Below are 19,116 nucleotides of genomic sequence, written 5' to 3'. Positions count from 1 at the left end.
CAGGCGGGGCTCGCTGCCCGCAGCGGAGCAGGCACGGGGCCCGGGGCGGCCGGGCGGGAATGCCTTTGCCGGGGAGCTCCTCCGAGCTGTTCGGCGGCCGGCGCGGACACCTGTACCCGTGTGCAGCGAGAGGGGGACCCGAGAGAGGACGGACCGGGCGATCTCCCCTCTCCCCGTCCCGTCGGGACTCGGGTCTCGCCGCCTCGCAGCGAGAGGTGCTCAAGGGGTGCTCCCCGGTATTTTGGGCAGGGGATCGGGGTGCGGATCCACGGCTCTTCCCCTCACCTGCGGGGCGGCCGCGGATGCGCGTAGTCCCCCTCCCACCCCGGGCGGGCAGAGGGGGCAAAGCCCCCACCTCGGGTAGCAGCACGCAAAGAAACCGTGCGGCAAAAACTTTCGGTCCCCTCTTCCCTCCCGAGCTGGACTCCGGAGGGTTACGAGGGAGAAGGAGGGAAGAAAGGAAGGGAGGGAGGGAAGAGAGGGGGTTAGACCGCTCTGCAACATTATTGGCTGCGTGGCCGGGCTGGTGCTCGCCGGGAGAGCATGCCCATTGGGGGGGTGGGGGGTTTGGGGGGGTATAAAAGGTATAAAAGCCGGAGCGCCCTGCTTGTCTCCTCGCTCGTGGGGCAGCAGCCGGGAGCAGCGGGCAGTGAGGCAGCCGGCCCCTTCACCCCGACCGAGGGGACGCACTCAGTAAACACAAAAGTGAGAGCCACTCAAGGGGCAGCCAAAACAGGAGAGAAAGAGAAGGGAAGAAGAAAAAAAAAAAAAAAAAAGAAAAAGAAAAAAAAAAAAAAAGGCGAAAAACAACCCAGGGAAAAAAAAAAAAAAAAAGAAAAAGAAAAAGAAAAAAGAAAGAAAGAAAAAAAGAAAAAAAAAAAAAAAAGGAAAAACGAAAAAGAAAGGAAGGGAAAGCGTTCGCTCTTTCTTTCTCTAGAATAACAAAATACCTGATCGTAACAAAATAACATCCTTCAGACAAAATCCAGCAGGGACTTGACATACCAAAAAGGCAAGGCGAGGAGAACGTGCCAGGGCGCGGGGAAGGCAAGCCAAAGCCGCGATCGCTGCCAGGGCAGGAGAGCAGCATGTCAAGCGCCGGGGCACACACGGATGAGCGCTGCCGGCAGCCCGCCTTCCACCCCGGCCCGCCGCCGCCGCCGCAAGAAGTTGAGAGTAGCATCGGCAGCGCCAAGGTAAGCGCCGCTCCGCGCTGCTCCTCCGCGGGCAGAGCGCGGTGGGATTCCTCGCGCCGCGCCGCGCCGTGCCGGGTACCGCTGAGCCATCCCGAGCCACGCCGGGCAGAGCCGCGCCGGCCCCGCTGCCCGCCGTCCCCACGCGTGTCACTAGAGGGACCCCGAGCGCCGGTCCAGCCGCGGCCGCGGAGCGGCCCCGCTGCGGTGGGGTGCGCGCGGTATCCCCGGGGGGCCCCCGCGCCCGCCGGCGGAGGGATGCCGCCGGAGGGGGGATGCCGCCGGGGGGGGGATGCCGCCGGGGGGAGGATGCCGCCGGAGGGGTCGCCCGGGCGGAGGCGCGGTCTCGCACGGGGAGCGGCGGAGGGGCGGCAGCGCGCGTGTGCGGGCGGCCGCGGCCGTGCGGGGGCCGGGCCGGGGCTATGCGAGGTCACGCAGAGCTGCGCGGCCCCCGGCTGCCCGCGGCGCTCCCTCCGCGCCGGGCGGCTGCGGGAGCGGAGAGACGCGCGGGGAGGAGACCGGCGGTTCTCCGGCTCCGGAGACCGGGGAGATTATTAAACTCTCTCCTGCAAAACACTGCGGTGTGTTTGGTCTCGGGAGGGATAAAAATACAGAGAGGAAAAACAAGAAAGCCAAGCCAAAATGGAGTGAGAGTTAATAGTTGGCGTGCAGCCTTCAACTTTCTGTGATTTTTTAATTTCTTTTTTTTTTTTTTTTTTTTCCCTTCTTCTTCCTTCCCGATTGCTTTTACCTACAGTAATTGTTTTAAGGGCGCAACTTGGAAAGGTTTTAGCACTCAGTTGAGCAGTAGGGAATTGGGGGCTCATGAGGGAACTCGGATTTAGCGTAACTGTACCAGCAGATGTGGCTGCCTCGCCTCCAGCCAGAGGTACTTCAGCAGGGTTGCTGATACGCCAGGTCTCGCTAGGGTGGTGTGGAGCAATCAAGTGTAAAAACAAGGTTTGTGTGGGTGGTTTTAAACGGACACCTCGGGAGAGCCTCTGCTTTCAACCCAGGCTTCCTATACAAAATTTGTAGTTTTCTTCCAAATGCTGGGATGTGCTTAGGAGACTGAGGCCTGTTTTCCTATGGGTTTGTTTATTGTCAGGTTGTGCGTGTATGTGGGTGGCTTTTTTCTTTTTTTCTTTCCCTTTTACTTTGCAGGGTTCAGCATGTTGGGATTTTTATTCCTCCTCTTGCCTTGATTTAGAGTGGAGTTGAGGAGCCTGGGTCGTGAGGTTTTGTTAAGGATGACTTTGTGCTAAGGACATCTGGAGGTATAAAACTGACTGACACTTCTGATTTGAGTTCCACTGTGCTGTTTTGGACCCAACTTGACAATTTTGGTGGGGGTGAATGGGTCAGAGCTGTAAATCTTGCTCCGTGTTGTTGACACCCACACAAGTTCACTCAGCCTTTCAAAGGGGCTATCCCAGCTCCTGTGAAAATTCATTAAGGGATAAAAGATTTGACACCGCGGGTCCCCTCCCACTGCTGCATGAAATTTGAGAGCCAAAATGTGTCTGCGTGTGTGTCCCAGCACTCTTTCTGACAGGTGATCTTTTTTTCAGCCTGGCTGGAGGGCTGCTGCTTTGACCAGTCAACCCAGAGTTGTCAGTGCGTGTCTTCCCCTTGATTCCTATAGGCTTCAGCACGAGCCCAGCTTGCCTCACGGAGCACCAGAGAAAAGCATTTCTGTACTTTTCTTTTTTTAAATAAAGCAAACACAGCAGGTGAGGTCTTATTTTTAGAGGGACCGAGGAGTTGGTGTGTTTCCAGCAGTGCATACGAGCACTGTAAGTGGCCCACCCTCTCCCAGCTCGTGTCCTGGGGCTGACCTCTCCGATCCTTCTTTGGATTGTCTTTGCTTTTAAAAGCTGATGAGTGTCTTAGCCGGGAAGGCGATACCGGCCTCTCTTGGCATGGTTGTGGGAGGGTCGGGAGAGCTGGGGTGCACCAGGAGAGGAAGTCTGCCTTGGCGTTACAGCCTGGCTCTGCAAGGGTTAAAGCTGCTCTGCCAAGACATAAAGCAAGTTCAGTGTGTTGTGGGAATATCACTTGCCGTAGACTCCAGTCACCACAGTTCCTGATTTAACAGCTTAACTTGCTGTTAACTTTCCCTGATACACTCCAGGTTTTGGAAGAGAATGCTGAAAGGAGAGAGGAACAATAAAGAAAGGAGTTAAGTGAGGCTACTAAAACGGACTTAAATCCCTTCACTGGGTCCTGCCAGCTGTCTTTAGAAGAGTTAAGCAAGATTGCATTTCCTTTTTTTTATACAATAAATCAAATATTTCTGGGCTGCATACCAAAATTTATGCAATATGCTCCTACTCCCCAGTGGGGTGAGTAAATGGTACTGAATACCCCATTCACCTCTTTCAGCTTGATTTTTCCACAGGCACAGTAGTTCTCCTGCAGCATGTATAGACATGGGGTGCAGGCAGTGTTTCCCTGCTTGCCCCGGCCCCTGTCCCACAGGCAGAGGAGGCAGGTGCCTCTCTGGGCTCATGGGATGGAAGGCAAAGAAAGGTGACCCCCCGGTGTGGGGCAGAGTGGGTTGCTGATGGGGACAAGCAGTGAAGACAAAAAAAAAGTGAGGGCTGAAAATAGCAGCAGTATTGCCAGCCTCAGCCATATGAATGTCATGCGAGCCAGGTGCCAAGAATCAGAAGGTATTTTATTTTTTTTCAAGCCTGAACTAAACAGCAGCTCCTCCTGATTTTTTTTTTTTTTACTTGCCTGACAACTCAGTGGTCAAAAGTTTTGTGTTTTGAAGCTTGCTTCTTCCAAGCTGTGGGTGGTTGGAAATCTCCTTTTTCTTTCAGATGAAAAGAGAGGCTCTTCTGTGGCATGGCATGAGGTGATTCCTCTGCCTTCAGGTACTGCTGGGCACCTCATCCCTGTGCCTCTGCCCAAGATGTGGCTCCTGGGTGGTTTTCAGCTGCCAAGGCACCTGCCTCTCACACTGGCTTCCACTACCCCTTTGCTCCTTGACACCCCGGGGCGTCACGGCCCAGTGCCCTGTGTGAGGTTGGGTTGCCCTGTGAGCAGGGGTGGCATTCACTTGACACTTGTGAGGTTCGCACGTGCCCACATCCTGCTCCTTTGGGACTGCCGTGCTCAGAACCGGGTCAGCTCCCCACTCTCCTGGGGCTGTCCACGGAGAGGAGTAATGCAGAGAGGCAGATGTTCAGCGTCTCTCACAGGTGATCATCAGAGTAGCAAAACATCAGTCTGTCTTTTTTTTTATTTTGTCTTTTTTTTTTTTTTTTTAGGGTGTGGAGTGTGAGAGATGCTGGGATGTGTAAACTGGAGTTTTCCCCTCTGGCATGTGCCACTGGGTTTGGGCTGATGACTTTTCTTTTGCCATGCTCCCTATTAAACACTGCGCTGCTCCACAAAGAAGCAAGAATTTTTTTTTTTCTTTTTGCTGTCCAAATCCAAATTTTACAGACTGGGCCATCTGTCAATTCCCTCCTACGTTGTTCTGTTCATATTAAATTGCAATGAAGGGCAGACTGAAGAAGGAATTAGGTCAGACTGGAGGTTTTGTCTCTGTTTTTGGGGAGATATTTGTTGCCCAAGAGGCATCATGGTTTGGTTTGCTCAGCACAAGCCTGGATACAAGGGAGGTTGAGCTGTACTCTGAGACTTGGCAACTGGGCCTTTTAGCACATTGTGGCCTCTTGGCCCCTGAATCCCCAGCAGCTGGACAGAAACTGTTGATCCAGCTGATTCAGCAGCAGATCCTGAAAAAATGCTTTAACTGTCTCGGGTGGGAGGGTAACTCCACTGCAGACCTGCCCTCGGGCTCACTCCCAGCACACCACAGCCACTCAGAGAGATCCGTCTCTGTTGGACCTCTCTGCTGGCTGGGACCTGCCAAGAGGTGTTTGGGGGTCCCTGGCCATGGAAGCAGTGATGTGTGCTGCAAGGCAGAGAAACACAGGAGTTCCAAGGCAGGACCATCCTGCACATAAACAGCTTGCTGCTGAGCTGGTTCCAGTGGCAGTCTGGCTTTGTGTAGGGTGCTGGGGATGCCAGGAAAGGTATGAGAGGGGCATGAAGGATAGAGAGCAAAGCAGACCCTCTCCAAGGAGGGAGAGGCCAGCAGCATGTGCTGATACCTTGTCTGAGCCTGTCCTGCCCTGATAATGCTGCTTCAGATGTGGATTATTCAGAGGAGCTTCAGGTGTGATTCCCAGGACAGTACAGGTCACCTGTGCAACCAAGAAATTCCTCCTGCATCACCCTCTTGCACACTGTGCGGGGTACAAGCCCTCCTTAGGAGGAATTTGGTGTTGTTGGACATCTGGCATGTCTCACCCTGCCATTCCCACTACATCCTAAAGCCTTTGAGCTCTACCTGAGCACATGAGGAACAACAGCAGTCAGCATGGCTGGTTGAACCTGCTTTGGCAAGAGTGGAGCAGTGGTAGCTGTAGCCTCTCTTCTAGCAGAGCCAGGACCTTGTCCTTTAGGGAAGTGGCCCACTTCCCTTGTGCTGCCTTATTCCTGTTCTATTTCATGTAAGAGAGGCTTTCTAATAAAATATGAAGGTTCTTCCAACCATTGGTGTGAACTGGCTCCTGTTCAACAGCTGAGGAGACTATGCCTGTCCTAATGCTTGGGACTAGAAACCGAAAGCTGCGCTGTCCCAGGTTTCCAGTGGAGAATGAAGTCTTGGAGATATTCACAGGGCTTAGACTCATCATGCCGAGCAGCATTCAGTTACTGCAACCTGTGCAGCTGGCGTGGTGCTTGCACCAACCAGGTCGTGGGCTGCAGGTACCCAGCTGTGCCGTGACACCGTGTTTTGGGGAGCAGCACCTGCTCTGGCAGCCATGGTGAGGTGGGTGCGAGCTCTCCTGCCTGGGTCTGCTCCTCCCTGCTTGTGAGGAAGGGAAGGATCAATTGAAAGGTTATTGGAACATGCTGAGCCAGTGATGGCACCCTGGGAGCCCATGTAGCCTTTGTATGAAGTCTGGGGGTTTTTCATTAGCAGAGTCAGTAGGGCCAAAAGAAGAGGGAGAGGCTGATGGGGCTCGGTTGGGTTGCAACTCCATCAAGCTGGAGAGAAACCGCCGCACTGTGTAGTAAATTAGGATGCTCTTTGTTTTGCTGCCTGGTTTCTCATCACACAGCTACTGGGAGGAGCGGGGAGACACCAAGGTGACAGCAGAGGGAAGGGCTGGTGGCTGGTGCGTGGGCAAAAGTGGACTTGGTTGCATTTCACACCTCCACGTTAGCTGTGCTCTGGATGGCAGCACTGGGGCTCTCCCTGTTCCTGCTGCTTCAGGGGTGCTTCCTGGCCAGAGTGAGAGGGTGTGTGGGCACCTGGAAAGAGCTTGCAGGGGAGGCAGGGAAGGCTGCCAGGGGCTTACAGTGCGGCTTGCGCAGGAGTGGGTATTTTTTGAGGAGCACAAGTGTTTTTCCACAGAAGGTATCAGGTCTTCCCAGCAGCAAATATCACCCGCTGACAAAATCTCGCTCTCCCCTTGCTTCAGAGCATCTCACCCATTTCTTTAGATTGAGTGTGGAGGAAAAATGGTGTTTGTCACCTGTGCCACCAATCAGTCCCTTCATGTCAGTTGGCTCTGGCTGGGGGAGGCCAGCATGCAGCCTGCTCATTAGCCACAGTGCCCACAGCCAGCATGAGCCTGACTGGGGACACGGGATTGTGTGGGTGTCCTGGAGTCCCGTATGAGTGTCTTCGATGGCAACACTGGCTGGTGGCAAATCCGTCACCCTGGCCATGAGTGCTGGCACTACCTGAGACCTGGGGACACCAGCAATTTGGATTTGCATAGAAAAAGAAAGGCTGTAAAAGGGACAGAAGCAAGCGGCATGACTCCAGCAGTGAAAGTGATGCTGTGTTCATGTTGGGGAGGCCCACTAAACACCTGTGGGCCACTTGATTAAGCAAATTGAGGCAAAAAGGTGGTAAAACCCTGCAGCTTGGCAACACAGCGTCAGAGCCTGGTGCCATCCCTCTGCTTCTGCTGTAATACAGAACAAAGCACCTGCAGTGTGCTGGAGGGAGCATTGCTACTAGAAAAGCTGTTCCTGGTCCCATCACTTGCTGATTTGGGACCAGCTTGTTCCCAGGGCTCCTGCCTCTCTTGTCCGGAGCTTTGAAGGGCTTCTGTCAGTCTCGCTGATCTCACTTAACACAGGCTGAGCAATACTGAGGCCGTCAAAACTCAAATAGGGGGAACGTCCCCCACAGCCCACCCAGACCTTGAAACCTTTGTTTTGTCTTTTCCTGCTGATGATCCCTGTCCTCCCGCTGCTCAGTGGAGCTCACAGCTTGTAAGCATGATGCATTTCTAGCAGTGACAATTTGAGCTACGTGCTACTAAAAATTCGGGAGCAAGGGTGTCTTTATTGCTGGCAGGACCGTAGTGGGGCCTCGGGGGACCTGGGCTAATTTCCTGGCTGTGCTGCAGACTTCCCCTGTGACCTTGGGTGAGTCATTTAATCTATCCTGGGCTTCAGCTCCATCTCCGAGCATCCCGGGGGGGTGAGGTAATATTCATTAACTGATATTCTCGAGTTGCTCAGACGCTATGGTGATGAAAGCTGGATGTAAAACCTAGTGCCTTGGTTGAATATTAGCAAGGAGAGGGGATGCTCTGCTTGAGATTAGGGTTGCCACCCACCGCCTGCAATTTTGATATGCTTCTCTTAATTTTGAGCTTACCTGTCTGGTCAAAACCCGACGTTATTTGGCTGTATGTGTATCGTGAGGCTCTTCCCTGCGGGACTATAATGCCTTGAACCATTCATGGGTTTTGCCCTGTCCAGTGGGGCAATAGCACCCTTGGTGGACACCTGCAGAAGCTGACACGGAGGTAAAGCTGTTTGCTGGAGCTGAGTCTTTGGGCTAGTTAGCAAATATCCAGGGAGTTTCTTTTTTGATGCTCTGCACTGTCTGACACTGCCTTGCCCCTCCCCAGGGATGCCTCAGGTGTGTTTCCTATGGGACCACATTATTCCTGAGGAGTGTCTTCTCAGTCCCAACTCTTGTCAGCAAACAGAGCTTGTGCAATCAGTCTCTTGATTGCCTGAGCCTCATCTCTCTTGCATGCCTGAAACAAAAGCTGCTCTTCCCAGCTTTCCTCAAAAGCAGCTCTAGGACAGGTTGAAGCTTCACTTGATTTCGCTTTGCATGGACATGTTTTCAGACAGGGCACGAAAACCTGTCATCAGAAGAGGAAAAAAAAAACAACAACCAAACACCTACTGATAATAATTAGAATTAATTCCCTTTTAAAAGGGGGGAAAATTTAAAAAATCACGCTGTTGAAAGAGCAGGGGAAATAAAAGCCTTTTAGAGGTAGGCTGAAGTGGGATTTTCCAATGGAAAAACTGCTTCAATGCAAACCTTGTCTGCCCGGAGCTGCTGCCCGGCAGGCCGAGCGCAGGGAGCTGGCCTCACCCCAGCGGCTGTCGCAGCGCTGCCGGTCCTTCCCCGCAGCAGCAGCATCCCGACATGTCTGGGCATCAACTCCCCGGCGTGCTGTGGGCGGGGGGCACGGGCTGGGAGAGGTGGCAGAGAGGGGTCTGTCCCGCGGTGCTAACGCTGTGCCTCTGTCCCCAGGTGCAGAGGATGTGCGCGGCCAGGCGGATGCTGCTGCTGCTCCTGGCTTTCCTGGCCTACGCGCTGGACTCGGCGGCCGCCTACGGCACGGCGGAGACCCTGTGCGGCGGGGAGCTGGTGGACACGCTGCAGTTCGTCTGCGGGGACAGGGGCTTCTACTTCAGTAAGTGCTGGGCAGCTGCCAGCAGCGGGCAGGATGCTGCCCCCACCCCGCGCCTTGCCTCAGCAGAGCCGGGCCGGGAGGGAAAGGAGGGGTTTCCCTGCCTGGTGCTTTTCGTGATTTCCTTGTATGTGGCAGTAGGCCAGGAGGGGAGCGAGAGAATGGACGTGCATCAACTTGGCGCTGGTTTTGGGGTCTGTCTGGTCCCATGGGGAAGCTGGGAAAGTCGAACGTCTCCGGGGAACCTTATGTGGCTGGTTCACCAGTGATAAGGACAAGTCATTACAATAACGAGGATGTCTGCAGCCAGTGCTCTGCTGAGCTTGGGTCCTGGTTTATTTTGAAACTTTGCTGCCTAAACGTTGCATCCTGAGAGCAGGCAGGAAGCTGAGCACTCTCCCCTCCCGGGTAGGCTTTGCTTGGGTCTAGCAGCACCTTCTAAGCTGGTCCCAAAACTTTGTGACGTAGCAGCTACCACCGGTGAACTTGTTGCTGAAGAGTGGTGTCTTAACCCTTTGCAGTGCAGCTAATGCAAAGAAATGCATCTCTGCTGTTGTGTGCAGTGTGCAGATGGCTTCAGACCAGCTGGCTGCAGCGGGCTTTCCACCTGGATGCTTTGGGTCTTCGGGCCATTGGCAGTACTATGGATTAGCTGGTGTAAACGGGGAGGATAAGGAGTAAACCAGTGACAATGGATGCTCAGTAATCTATGGGCCATGATGCCTCAGTGTGATATACCTTGTTTTGGTGTTTTGGTGCCCTGCTCTGCTTGGGAGTGGGAAGACACTATGTCTTGTTCCCCACTGAGGACTGAGCCACAGGGTGACTGACTACAGGAAAGATGCAAAGCCAGACAGGGAGGAAGAGGATGGAGACACCAGCTGCACATGGTGCATTTGACAGTCTTGCCTCTGCCTTGGGAAAAGGAATTAAAAAGTCACTTTCAAGTAAACGGTGTGTTTTTGAGGAACAGAGTTGAGACCCAGCCTCCCTCTTGTTCCAGTCTGCCTGTGCAGGGAACAACAGGGTGCTGCAAAGTAGGGAGGTGACTTTGGACGTCCCTTCCCAACCTGGATGCTTTACCAGACTTGTCTCCTGCTGCCTGCTGATGTTGGGTAGAGAGAGGCACAGGGGCCCCACACCCAGCCACAGCAGGGTTCGAGTTGGGAAGGGCTTCGGGTTCAGGTTTGGGTGGATGGTTGGGCTGCAGGTGGCTTTGCAGCTCTCTGGGGGCAATCCCCCTGCCCCATTCTGGCTGAGCAGCGGGATCTTCTCATGGCTCCCTGGGTGCTATGGGCAGGTGGCATTTTGGGGTGCTCTGGGTGCACTTCCTTGCTGTGATGGTGCCAAGCAGTGAGGGTTTGAGTGTCAGCTACCCTTCCTCTTTTCACCTCCCTCATCCCTTACTGGAATGGCAAGGAGGCAAGTGCCTCTCCCAGTCTCACAGCTCTTCCTCTCCCTCTATATGTAGAGGAGCATCTGTCTCTCTCCCTGCTTTCTCTTCCCTCCTCCCTCTCTCTGAGGATAAAAGGGAATGGGGCTTTTGTTTTAAGGTCAAACCGACCTCCTTTCACCTCAAATAACCCAGCTGCCCAGGCCAAAATAAAAACACTTTTGAAGGCAGACAAGTCTCTTGGTGCCAAATGTCCAGTCGGGTGCTCGCAAGGAGGTTCTTGCTTTATTTCTTTTTGTCCCCTCCCGTTCCCCTTCCCCACCTCACCTTTTTGAATATTTCTGGTGAGCCCAGGTACTGGGGATGAAGCATAGTCCAATATTTTAACCCTTTCAGTCTCTGACCAGCCTGTGCCATGCAGGGCTGAAGATGTTTGGGCGATGCCTCTACTTGATGAAGGTTTTGCATATCCCCATTTCACTTAGTTTTTTCCCCTCTACCTCCACCAGTTGGCCTCACAAGTGATTATTTCTGACCATGTTCATCTTCACTCCTAAACCCACGTGGCTACACTGGTGTCACCATGTAGATGCGATAGGGCACAATTATGTTGCACCATCATGGGTTTATGTCTTAAAACCAGGCCTGGGTTTGTATTGAGCACCTCACAGCATGGGATGTGTGACCTGATGAGCAGCCTGTTCACACAGGAAATAAGTGACCTGGGGAGCTTTGTCCTGTGCGTACCCGAGGGCCTGCTTGCTGGACAAGGGTTTTTGAAGCATCAGACTGGTAATATTGGGAAAAACAAAACTGGTATGAAAATCTATTATTGGGGTTTTTTTTTCCTGAAGCAATTATTTAAGAGCTTGTGATGCTCTGCATTCTCGCAAGAGAGCACCTTGCTAGCAGAGCTGGCTGTGAGATACAGCAATCTTTGCATCAGGACAAGGAGGATGCATGTACCGATGGTGTCCTGGGAGAGGCACCACGGCCAGCAGGTGCTTGGGGCTGAAAATGTTGAAGCTGCCTCCAAGAGCTGGGGCTGCAGAAGAGCTGCACTAGCAGGGGCAGAGCTTGCAGTCCTGAGGTTACCTAGCCATGGAACACAGTGGACATGGTGATGCCAGCTCTGTATCTATCCCAGGCATGCATGGGCAAGCTACAGCTGAATCTGAGTTGCTCTGCACTGGTGATGCCTCCTCTCTGGACTTCTAAAGCTTTTGGCTTGGCTGGCAGCTGCTGTCAAGGTGGTGGCTTCCTGCCATGGAATCATGACAGGGTTGGTACCCCTGCTCCCCAGCACCCACCCAGGGACAGCAGCACAGCCCATGGAGGGATGCTGAGTCCAGCCTGGAGTGAAAAGCAGGGCAGGTCGAGAGGAAGCCTCAGCCCTGAAGTTGCTGTCATGCAGCGGAGGCAGGGAGGGAGAAGGGGCTGCAGGGGGAGAGACGGCCAACTTCTCTGTAAACAACAGCTCCTGTTTCCTCCTTTCCAACAGCTGATAAGAATTTAGCTCTTTGCAGCCGCTTGTGCTGACGGGGCACATTCTTGCGCACCCGCCGCTCCCGAATAATACTAGGAAAAAGCAGGGGGGAAAGTGCGGTGCCGGGGTGGGGGAGGGCCAGGCCGGGGGCACTGGGACGGGGCCCGGTGCTGCACAAAGGCCCCCTTGTTGCTCCCAACATTCCTGCGACAGGGGCACGGGGACTGTTTACACCCAAAGTCCCCTTCCACTCGGCTGACCGCCTGATTGACCGGAGGAGAGGGGACCCAGCCAGGGTGGCACCAGCACCATGAACCCTTCCCCGCAGCATCTGTTTGGCCCCGGTGAGAGAGGGAGCCAGGGGCAATGGGGTGTTTATGCTAGGGAAGGAAGCCTCCTGTTCCCCATGGCAGTGACAGTGCCCCTTCCTCTGGCACAGCAACATAGCTGAGCTGCAGGTACGTGGCCTCTGGGTTCTCCCAGGAACGAGTCTGGCTTTGTGCTGCTTCTATGATGCCCTGTCAGGACAGCCCATACCTAGGAAGGAATAACCCCAGGCAGCTGGAGGGCTTCACGCTGCTGGGCTTTGCATCACTGGACTTTGCATCTCAGGAATTGTCCCCTCAGCAGCTCTGTAGAAGGTTTTGGTGAAGCACAGTTTTGGGATAAAGGGAGCCTAGCCATTCATTGAGGGCCGAGAGGAAGCGCATTTCCTCCGGAGGAAGCGGTTGTTGCTGCGATGGGAAGTGGCTCGCGTGCCCCGGCGGCACTGCCGCAGCCTGCTGCCCACACAGTTCTCCCCTGCGGGCCAGGGACAGAGCGGCAAAACCCTCCCTGGGTTTGGCAGTGGCGGTACAGTGCGATGCCACCCATGGGCAAAAGCCAGGAAACTCAGCCTTTAGTCCCTGTGTAAATTGTGTTACAGAACAAATGCTCTTCCCAATCCAGGTCAGCAGCAATATTGCTGTTAGCCAGCAATGCTCTGCTGTATCCAGGTACTTTCTGAGACTAAATCCTTGTTTGTTATGTTTGCTTATTTTTTTCCTAAAGTAACTCCCCCCTGGACGATTGTAGTGGCATTTGGCAAGGTCCATACAGACAATTATGTAATGGGAAACGTGCCCTATCCAAGAGTCATGGTGGAGCTGGCGGTGGTGCCGGCAAGGGGGACGGCTTGCAGGAGCTTTATGCAGGGGAGAAAGGGCAGCACCCTGGGGCTGGGGGCCACACGTGTGCCTGACGGCCAGGCAGGGGCGGCAGTCAGGGAGGAAGAGGCTATGTCGCTGTGGTGGTCCCTGCTGGGAGCTCACCCTGGTGGTACCACACCTGGGCATTTGCAAACACATGCTGACGTGATCTTCCTGTGCCTACCCACGCCAGAAATTGCCCTTGAAGGCGCAGCGGTGAACATAGTCCTGCTTTTCTCATTGTTTTTCTCCTCCCCTCTCTTTTCCAAACAAACACATAACTGCAAGTGGGAAACTTCTGTTTTTGAGAGGAGATATGTAACCTTTGAAAACCTCAACTTCTCCTCAAACCATGTGTGTCATCACTTGTGCAACCTTCTGTCCAGCGTGAGTGTGAATGGAGCCCTTAGGGGATGTGGTAGCAAGAGGGGATGACTTGAATTTTTTCTCTTTTCCTTCCGAACACTCCTTCTGTCCATATCAGGATGCCTTTGTGGAGCAGCTTACTGCTTCAGCAGCCTGCCTGTGGATTGAGTTGGGCGCTGGGATTGATAGGAGCTGGGCAGGGTCCATGTGCAATGCAGGGTGTTGGTGGAGTGCACCTCTCCCACGGATCTCACCGGGCATTGCATGTACAGAGAACACAGGCAGCTGGCCCTGAGCTGGCTCCTGTCCCTGTCTCCTTTGGCCATCACCACTCAGGATGCCTTCTCTGGCATCACTTGAGCTGTGGGCACCCAACACATCTGCCCGGCCTTTCAGGGGGGAGGGCCCAATCCAGTGTGTTTATTGACCGCAAGAGAGAAGATTAAGCTCCTAACAGAGATTCCTTCCATGAGCCTTTGCCAAGGGGGAACCATCCTTCTCATCTACCTGTGGAGCTGGTTAAAGATCATGCCTGAAATTCTTCCAGAGAAAAAGAAAAGGAAGGTGGTGGCACAAGGGAGGCGAATGCAGAAAACAAAGCATTTGAAATGACTTCCAAAGGCAGGTTTCATGGTATGGGTCAGCTGCCCCATCAACCAGCACCTGATGCTGTGTTTGTTTGTGTGACCTCTGAGCATGGTGGAAATGCACTAGCATGGACCAGACGTCTCCTGGCCTGTGGGAACATGACTCACTTTAACAGAGAGCAGGTGCCCTGCTGCCAGGGCTATTAGAGAGGCAGCAGCAAGGTATTTTCGTGGTGTTTTACCTGTCAGCATTGCACACACGGGTGCTCTGTTGTGCCTGGAGGACTGTGTTGAATATGCATGTCTGCATTGCACATGTGGGGCTGCATTGAATGCACAGGACTGCATCCCACATGCACATCTGTATTGCATATCTGGGGCTGCTTCTCATATGTGGGGTTGTCCTGTATGCTTAGAGAACTGTGCTTTGCACTTTGTCCCAAGGCATTTGGGTGGGCATCCAGGATGGGATACCCTCCAGGCAAAGTGGTCAGCTCTGTGTAAGCCAGCCTTAGGTCTTCACCAAGGCCTAAGACTTGAGTGCCTGCTTCATCAGGAGTGCAAGGGGTGAAGATCATGGGTCACACACAGGGCCCATGTGGATAGTCGTGTGTGTTCCTGCAGACCAGCTGGGAGGTGAGGGCTCAGCATGCCATAGTGAGCAGTCTTGGTCTCAGTTTTCCCTATGCCCAAAGTCTTCTGGCTGGGTTGTGACACTGGCTTCTGTTTGCAAGTCCCACTGTTGCTGACCTCTGTTTCCTTCCCCCGGAGCACCTTGTGCTGGGAAAAGGTGCTTATAGCAGTGTGCAGAAGTCTGGCTGCTAACCTCACAACAGCATAAGAGCATAACGTGCTACGTGCAAAAGCATGGAGAAAATCCTTTTGTTTTGGGCCAGTTTACATTCTGGAGGGTACAATTCCCAAGCAAACTTGCTTTGCATCAGAAATTCAACTTAACCTGTCTCTTTTATTTCAAGGTGAGTAGGAAACACAGTAAAACTAGTGTAAGCTTTTCCTCTGCACCTCTTCGTCCGTCATTAAACAGTGATATGAAATGCACTTGGTCATTGCTGCACCAGACATGGGCTTTTGCATCCTTCTGCAGTCAGAAATGGGAGAGGAACCCTTATTAAAAGATTAAGTTTAATAGCTATTCTTGGCGGGCGTGGGAGCCTGTCTTCTTTCTGCAGCTGTCTCAGAGCTGTCCCATCTGGTAAGATTTAGCTGCCTTGGTTCACTTCACCTGCCTGCGTGTTGATCTGGCGGAGGGAGGTTGGCAGCCACAACGCTGTGCTGCTTCTTTCTAATACAATCCGCTTGCCAGGATCAACATCGGAGACGGTCGCAGTAATCAGTGCAGCGCTGGCAGTCAGGCTGGGCTTGAGCTTTCTCGCCTCAGCTATGCCCGAGAAGGCCACCCGTGCCAGAGATACAGGAGGGAGATAAACCCCCATCATATAAAGCGCCTTTAAACTGCTGCTGGAGGCATGTGTTGGCGTCGGAAGCATTTGTCTGGGAAAGTCTTAACGTGAGACTTGGCTGGTTTGCAGGCGCGTGTTGGCTGGTCTGGGAGAAGCACTGCTGTGTTTGAAGGATGTAGAGCCCACCAGTCTCTGGTGGCTGGTGGTGGAGGGATGCCTACAGGGAATTGGGGAGAAGGTCCAGCCCAGGTTGGTGGTTAATGCCAAGGTTTCTGCTGTTGCAGGTAGACCGGTGGGACGAAATAACCGGCGGATCAACCGAGGGATCGTGGAGGAGTGCTGCTTCCGGAGCTGCGACCTGGCTCTGCTGGAAACATACTGCGCCAAATCCGTCAAGTCAGAGCGTGACCTCTCTGCCACCTCCCTGGCGGGCCTGCCAGCGCTCAGCAAGGTGAGGAGGCTGCGCAGGGGTGGTGGCCCTCCTCTGAAATAAACAGAGACAGAAAAGGTGGGAAGGCCGTGGGTGGAGAGAACAAACCCCAGCTGCAAGGCCTGGTGTTTGTGCAGAGCTTTTGAAAGACAGCCACCATTAGTGGCAAGTTGTGCTGAGTAGCCTGCCAAAAGTCAGCTCTTAGTAAGGTGGGGAACCAGAGGTGGGACGGGTCACAGAGTCGTAGCATGGTTTGGGTTGGAAGTGACCTTTAAAGGTCATCTAGTGCAACCGCCCTGCAATAAGCATCAACTGGATCAGGTTGCTCAGAGCCCTGTACAGCCTTTCTGTGACTGTTTCCAGGGATGAGGCAATATTTCCATGGGAGGGGTGGAGGTCCAAGAAGGGAATCCCCATCTGGAGAGTGGGCAGGCTTGAGTGGAGGCTAATATTACTATCCCTCTTCTTGCAGGAGAGCTTCCAGAAGCCCTCGCACGGCAAGTACTCCAAGTACGACGTGTGGCAGAAGAAGAGCTCTCAGCGGCGGCAGCGGGACGCGCCCAACATCCTGCGGGCTCGCCAGTACCGGTGGCAGGCGGAGGGGCTGCAAGCGGCCGAGGAAGCCAAGGTGCTGCACCGTCCCCTCATCTCCCTGCCCAGCCAGAGGCCCCCAGCGGCGCGAGCCTCCCCGGAAATGGCTGGCCCCCAGAAATGAACCCTGACCAGCTGTCTCGATTTTTTGATCTCCTGGGGGAGGGTGGGAGGACTGGCGATTCCTGCCCCCCCAAGCCCCTCCGTCCCCAGGGCCGCTGAGCCAAGGAGTGGGGCGGCGGGGCATCCTCACGCTGCTCCGGCCCCAACCAAACAACTGACACAGCAAGGAGGGGATGGCGGCGGCGGTGGCGAGCAGCACCGCTCCCACGGCATCTTCCTTTTGGGGTGGGGGGGAGGGTTGTCTTGTTTCCCACACCTGTTTCGTTCCCCCGTGCCCCCAGTATTTCCAAACCTGTACTTGCAAAGAGACAGTTTGGCACTTGAACTTTTTGCTGCCGGGTGCTGCGTGACATCCCCGGTGCCAATGCCAGAAGACAAAAGAAAGAGCAAGAGGAAAAAAGGATACGAAGTTAAATTCTTTTTTTAATCTTTTTTTTCTCGAGAAGCATCCATTCCGTGTCTTTCTTGACAATAAAGTGAAAAAAAACAATAGAATGGGGAGAAACATTGAGGGATAAAAATTTTTGCCTCATTCCCAGCCCACATTTTTTCTTCTTTTGTGGTTGTTTTTTTTTTTTTTTCTTTTGGTTTTTCTTATTTTTAGAACTTTCTTTTGCACCTTTAAAAGAAAAACGTATCTGAGAAGAAATTCCGAGGAGCCCCCATCTGCGTTTTTGTGTGTGTGCTTCATTACAAGATTCCAAATCGATTTGCACCTTTTTTGAAATCACCGATGACGGGAGAAGGAGAGGAAGAGGAGAGAGAGAAAGCAAGAAAGAGAGAAGGAAAAGGAAAGGGGAAAGAAGAACAAAAAGAAAAAAAAGTGAGCTGATGCTCACTTTAAATGGAGGAGGCGTCTGCATTGCACATTTGCCACGGATTTAGTTGATTTATATATATAATATATTATATAACTTTTTTGGCAAAAAAGCACTATTTTTATGGGACATTTTGTGTAGTATCTGAAGAGGGATTGTAATGTTTAAAATGTGTTATGGTGCTAAAGTAAGTTGGAAGGGAAAAAACCCAGAAATAGCAAGGGAGGGTGGGGAGGGAAGGACAAGATAGAGAATACTGAACTTGAAATTTTAGCTTTTCGTTTTAGGAAAAGTGTGATAAATGTGTTTCTTTTCTCTTCTGAAATATAGCTTGGTCATGACCATATGAGCTAGTTGGCTGTTACTCATGTACACAGATGCACGCACACACAGAATACATCGACACGCATTCTTGTTTTGTTTAAAAAAAACAAAAAACACCACAACCACCGCAACTTAGACTGAAAGGGAACTGTTCTGGAGACAAACTATTTTGAATGGTGAAGGTGTTGCCGCTTAGAACTCAAGGCCCTGGTTCTGCACAGACCTCCCCCACCCCCCGGCCGTGGAGACCTCCTGGACCCCCCGGAGCTTGGCTTTGCGAGCCACGGGGAATCTTGCTCTTCCCTGTCCTCGCTCGAGTGCCGTCGGTCCAGCGAGCAGGCGGGCAGGCAGCCCTCACACCGAGCCCCTGCAGAAGCAGCAGTTCCACGCCCTGCCTTCTCCCTTTCCTTCTCTCGCCCTTTGCGTCCCTCTGGCCGGACCCTCGCGTCCTTGCCCTGCGCCCCCCGCCCTCCTGCCCGGGCTGCCCTCGCCGGGGCCCGCAGGAGGAGGGGCTGCACCTGCCCGCAGGGCTGGCACTGCTGCACGGGATCGGGGGAAAGGCAAGGCTCCAAGGCTCCGGCTTGAGCCTCGGGACTCGGTGAGCCAATGGGTTTGAGAGGCGGGCAGAGGGCTGTAAAATAAGTCGGGTTTAAAATAATATATATTATCTGTCTAGGAACCGTAAAAGGGGGGGAATCAATTACATCTCCCTAATATACTCTCACTTGCTAATAAAATGGGGACACTCTGTTAACCAGTTCTGTACTTGCTTTGTCTTATATATCCATACATTTAAAACATAAAAAAAAAAAAAAAAAAAAAAAGACTACTTGAATTGTATTCTATTTCGTGGTTTGGAGGGGAGGGCTAGGGGGAGTCTTGAGAGAGGGAGGATTTTAATGTTATATCCTTTTGTTTGTTATTACCTTGCAATGTTGAGCCATGAAGCCTTTGTTTAAAAAAAATGGCACTGCAATACACGACAAAGAAAATCCTTTATTTATTTTATTAAATATATATGGAAAAGAATGAAAATCAGTCCAAATTAGGGAGGGGGGAAGGGAAGCGGGTAGGGTGGGAAGGCAGAATAAAAACAGAGAAATTGCAAATAATTGACTTTTTTTTTCCTTTTCATGTGTCTTTTTTTTTAAAAAAAAAAAACTTAGTTTTTATTTTTTAAAAAGAGAAATAAAAGCTTTCCTGGATTATTTGTACAAAAAAAAAAAAAAAAAAAAAAAACAAAAAAAAAAAAAAAAGAAAGAAAGAAAGAAAAAAAAAAGAAAAGAAAAGAAAAGAAAAGAAAACCTGTTAAGCAAATAAATATCCATCCAGAATATGAAGCCTGACTTTTTCTTTTACTTTTCATTTATTTTTGCTCCTGGAGTGAGAGTTGGGTGGGAAGAAGGCCATGCCAAGAGCCACTCCCTGTGG

The 19,116-nt window shown here is 52.6% G+C and overlaps 1 protein-coding gene across 2 annotated transcripts; it reads left to right on the top strand.

Annotated features, from left to right (window-relative positions):
• The first annotated feature begins 1,063 nt into the window (after positions 1 to 1,063).
• IGF2 (insulin like growth factor 2) lies at positions 1,064 to 18,727 on the top strand. 2 transcript variants are annotated; one of them, XM_040068633.2, is made up of 5 exons: positions 1,064 to 1,196; positions 8,800 to 8,962; positions 15,684 to 15,850; positions 16,302 to 16,457; positions 17,148 to 18,727. In XM_040068633.2, the coding sequence occupies exons 1-5, from the start codon at positions 1,089 to 1,091 to the stop codon at positions 17,166 to 17,168; spliced, it is 615 nt and encodes a 204-aa protein (XP_039924567.1). In that variant the 5' UTR covers positions 1,064 to 1,088; the 3' UTR covers positions 17,169 to 18,727. The 2 variants fall into 2 exon arrangements, with proteins under 2 accessions (XP_039924567.1, XP_039924566.1); XM_040068632.2 differs by having other exon boundaries at positions 16,302 to 18,727.
• Positions 18,728 to 19,116: the final 389 nt, after the last annotated feature.

This window comes from Hirundo rustica, chromosome 6, assembly GCF_015227805.2.
Source record: "Hirundo rustica isolate bHirRus1 chromosome 6, bHirRus1.pri.v3, whole genome shotgun sequence".
NCBI lineage: Eukaryota > Metazoa > Chordata > Aves > Passeriformes > Hirundinidae > Hirundo > Hirundo rustica.
Note: the sequence above shows the minus strand (reverse complement) of the source record. Positions and strands in the feature narration are given on the sequence as shown.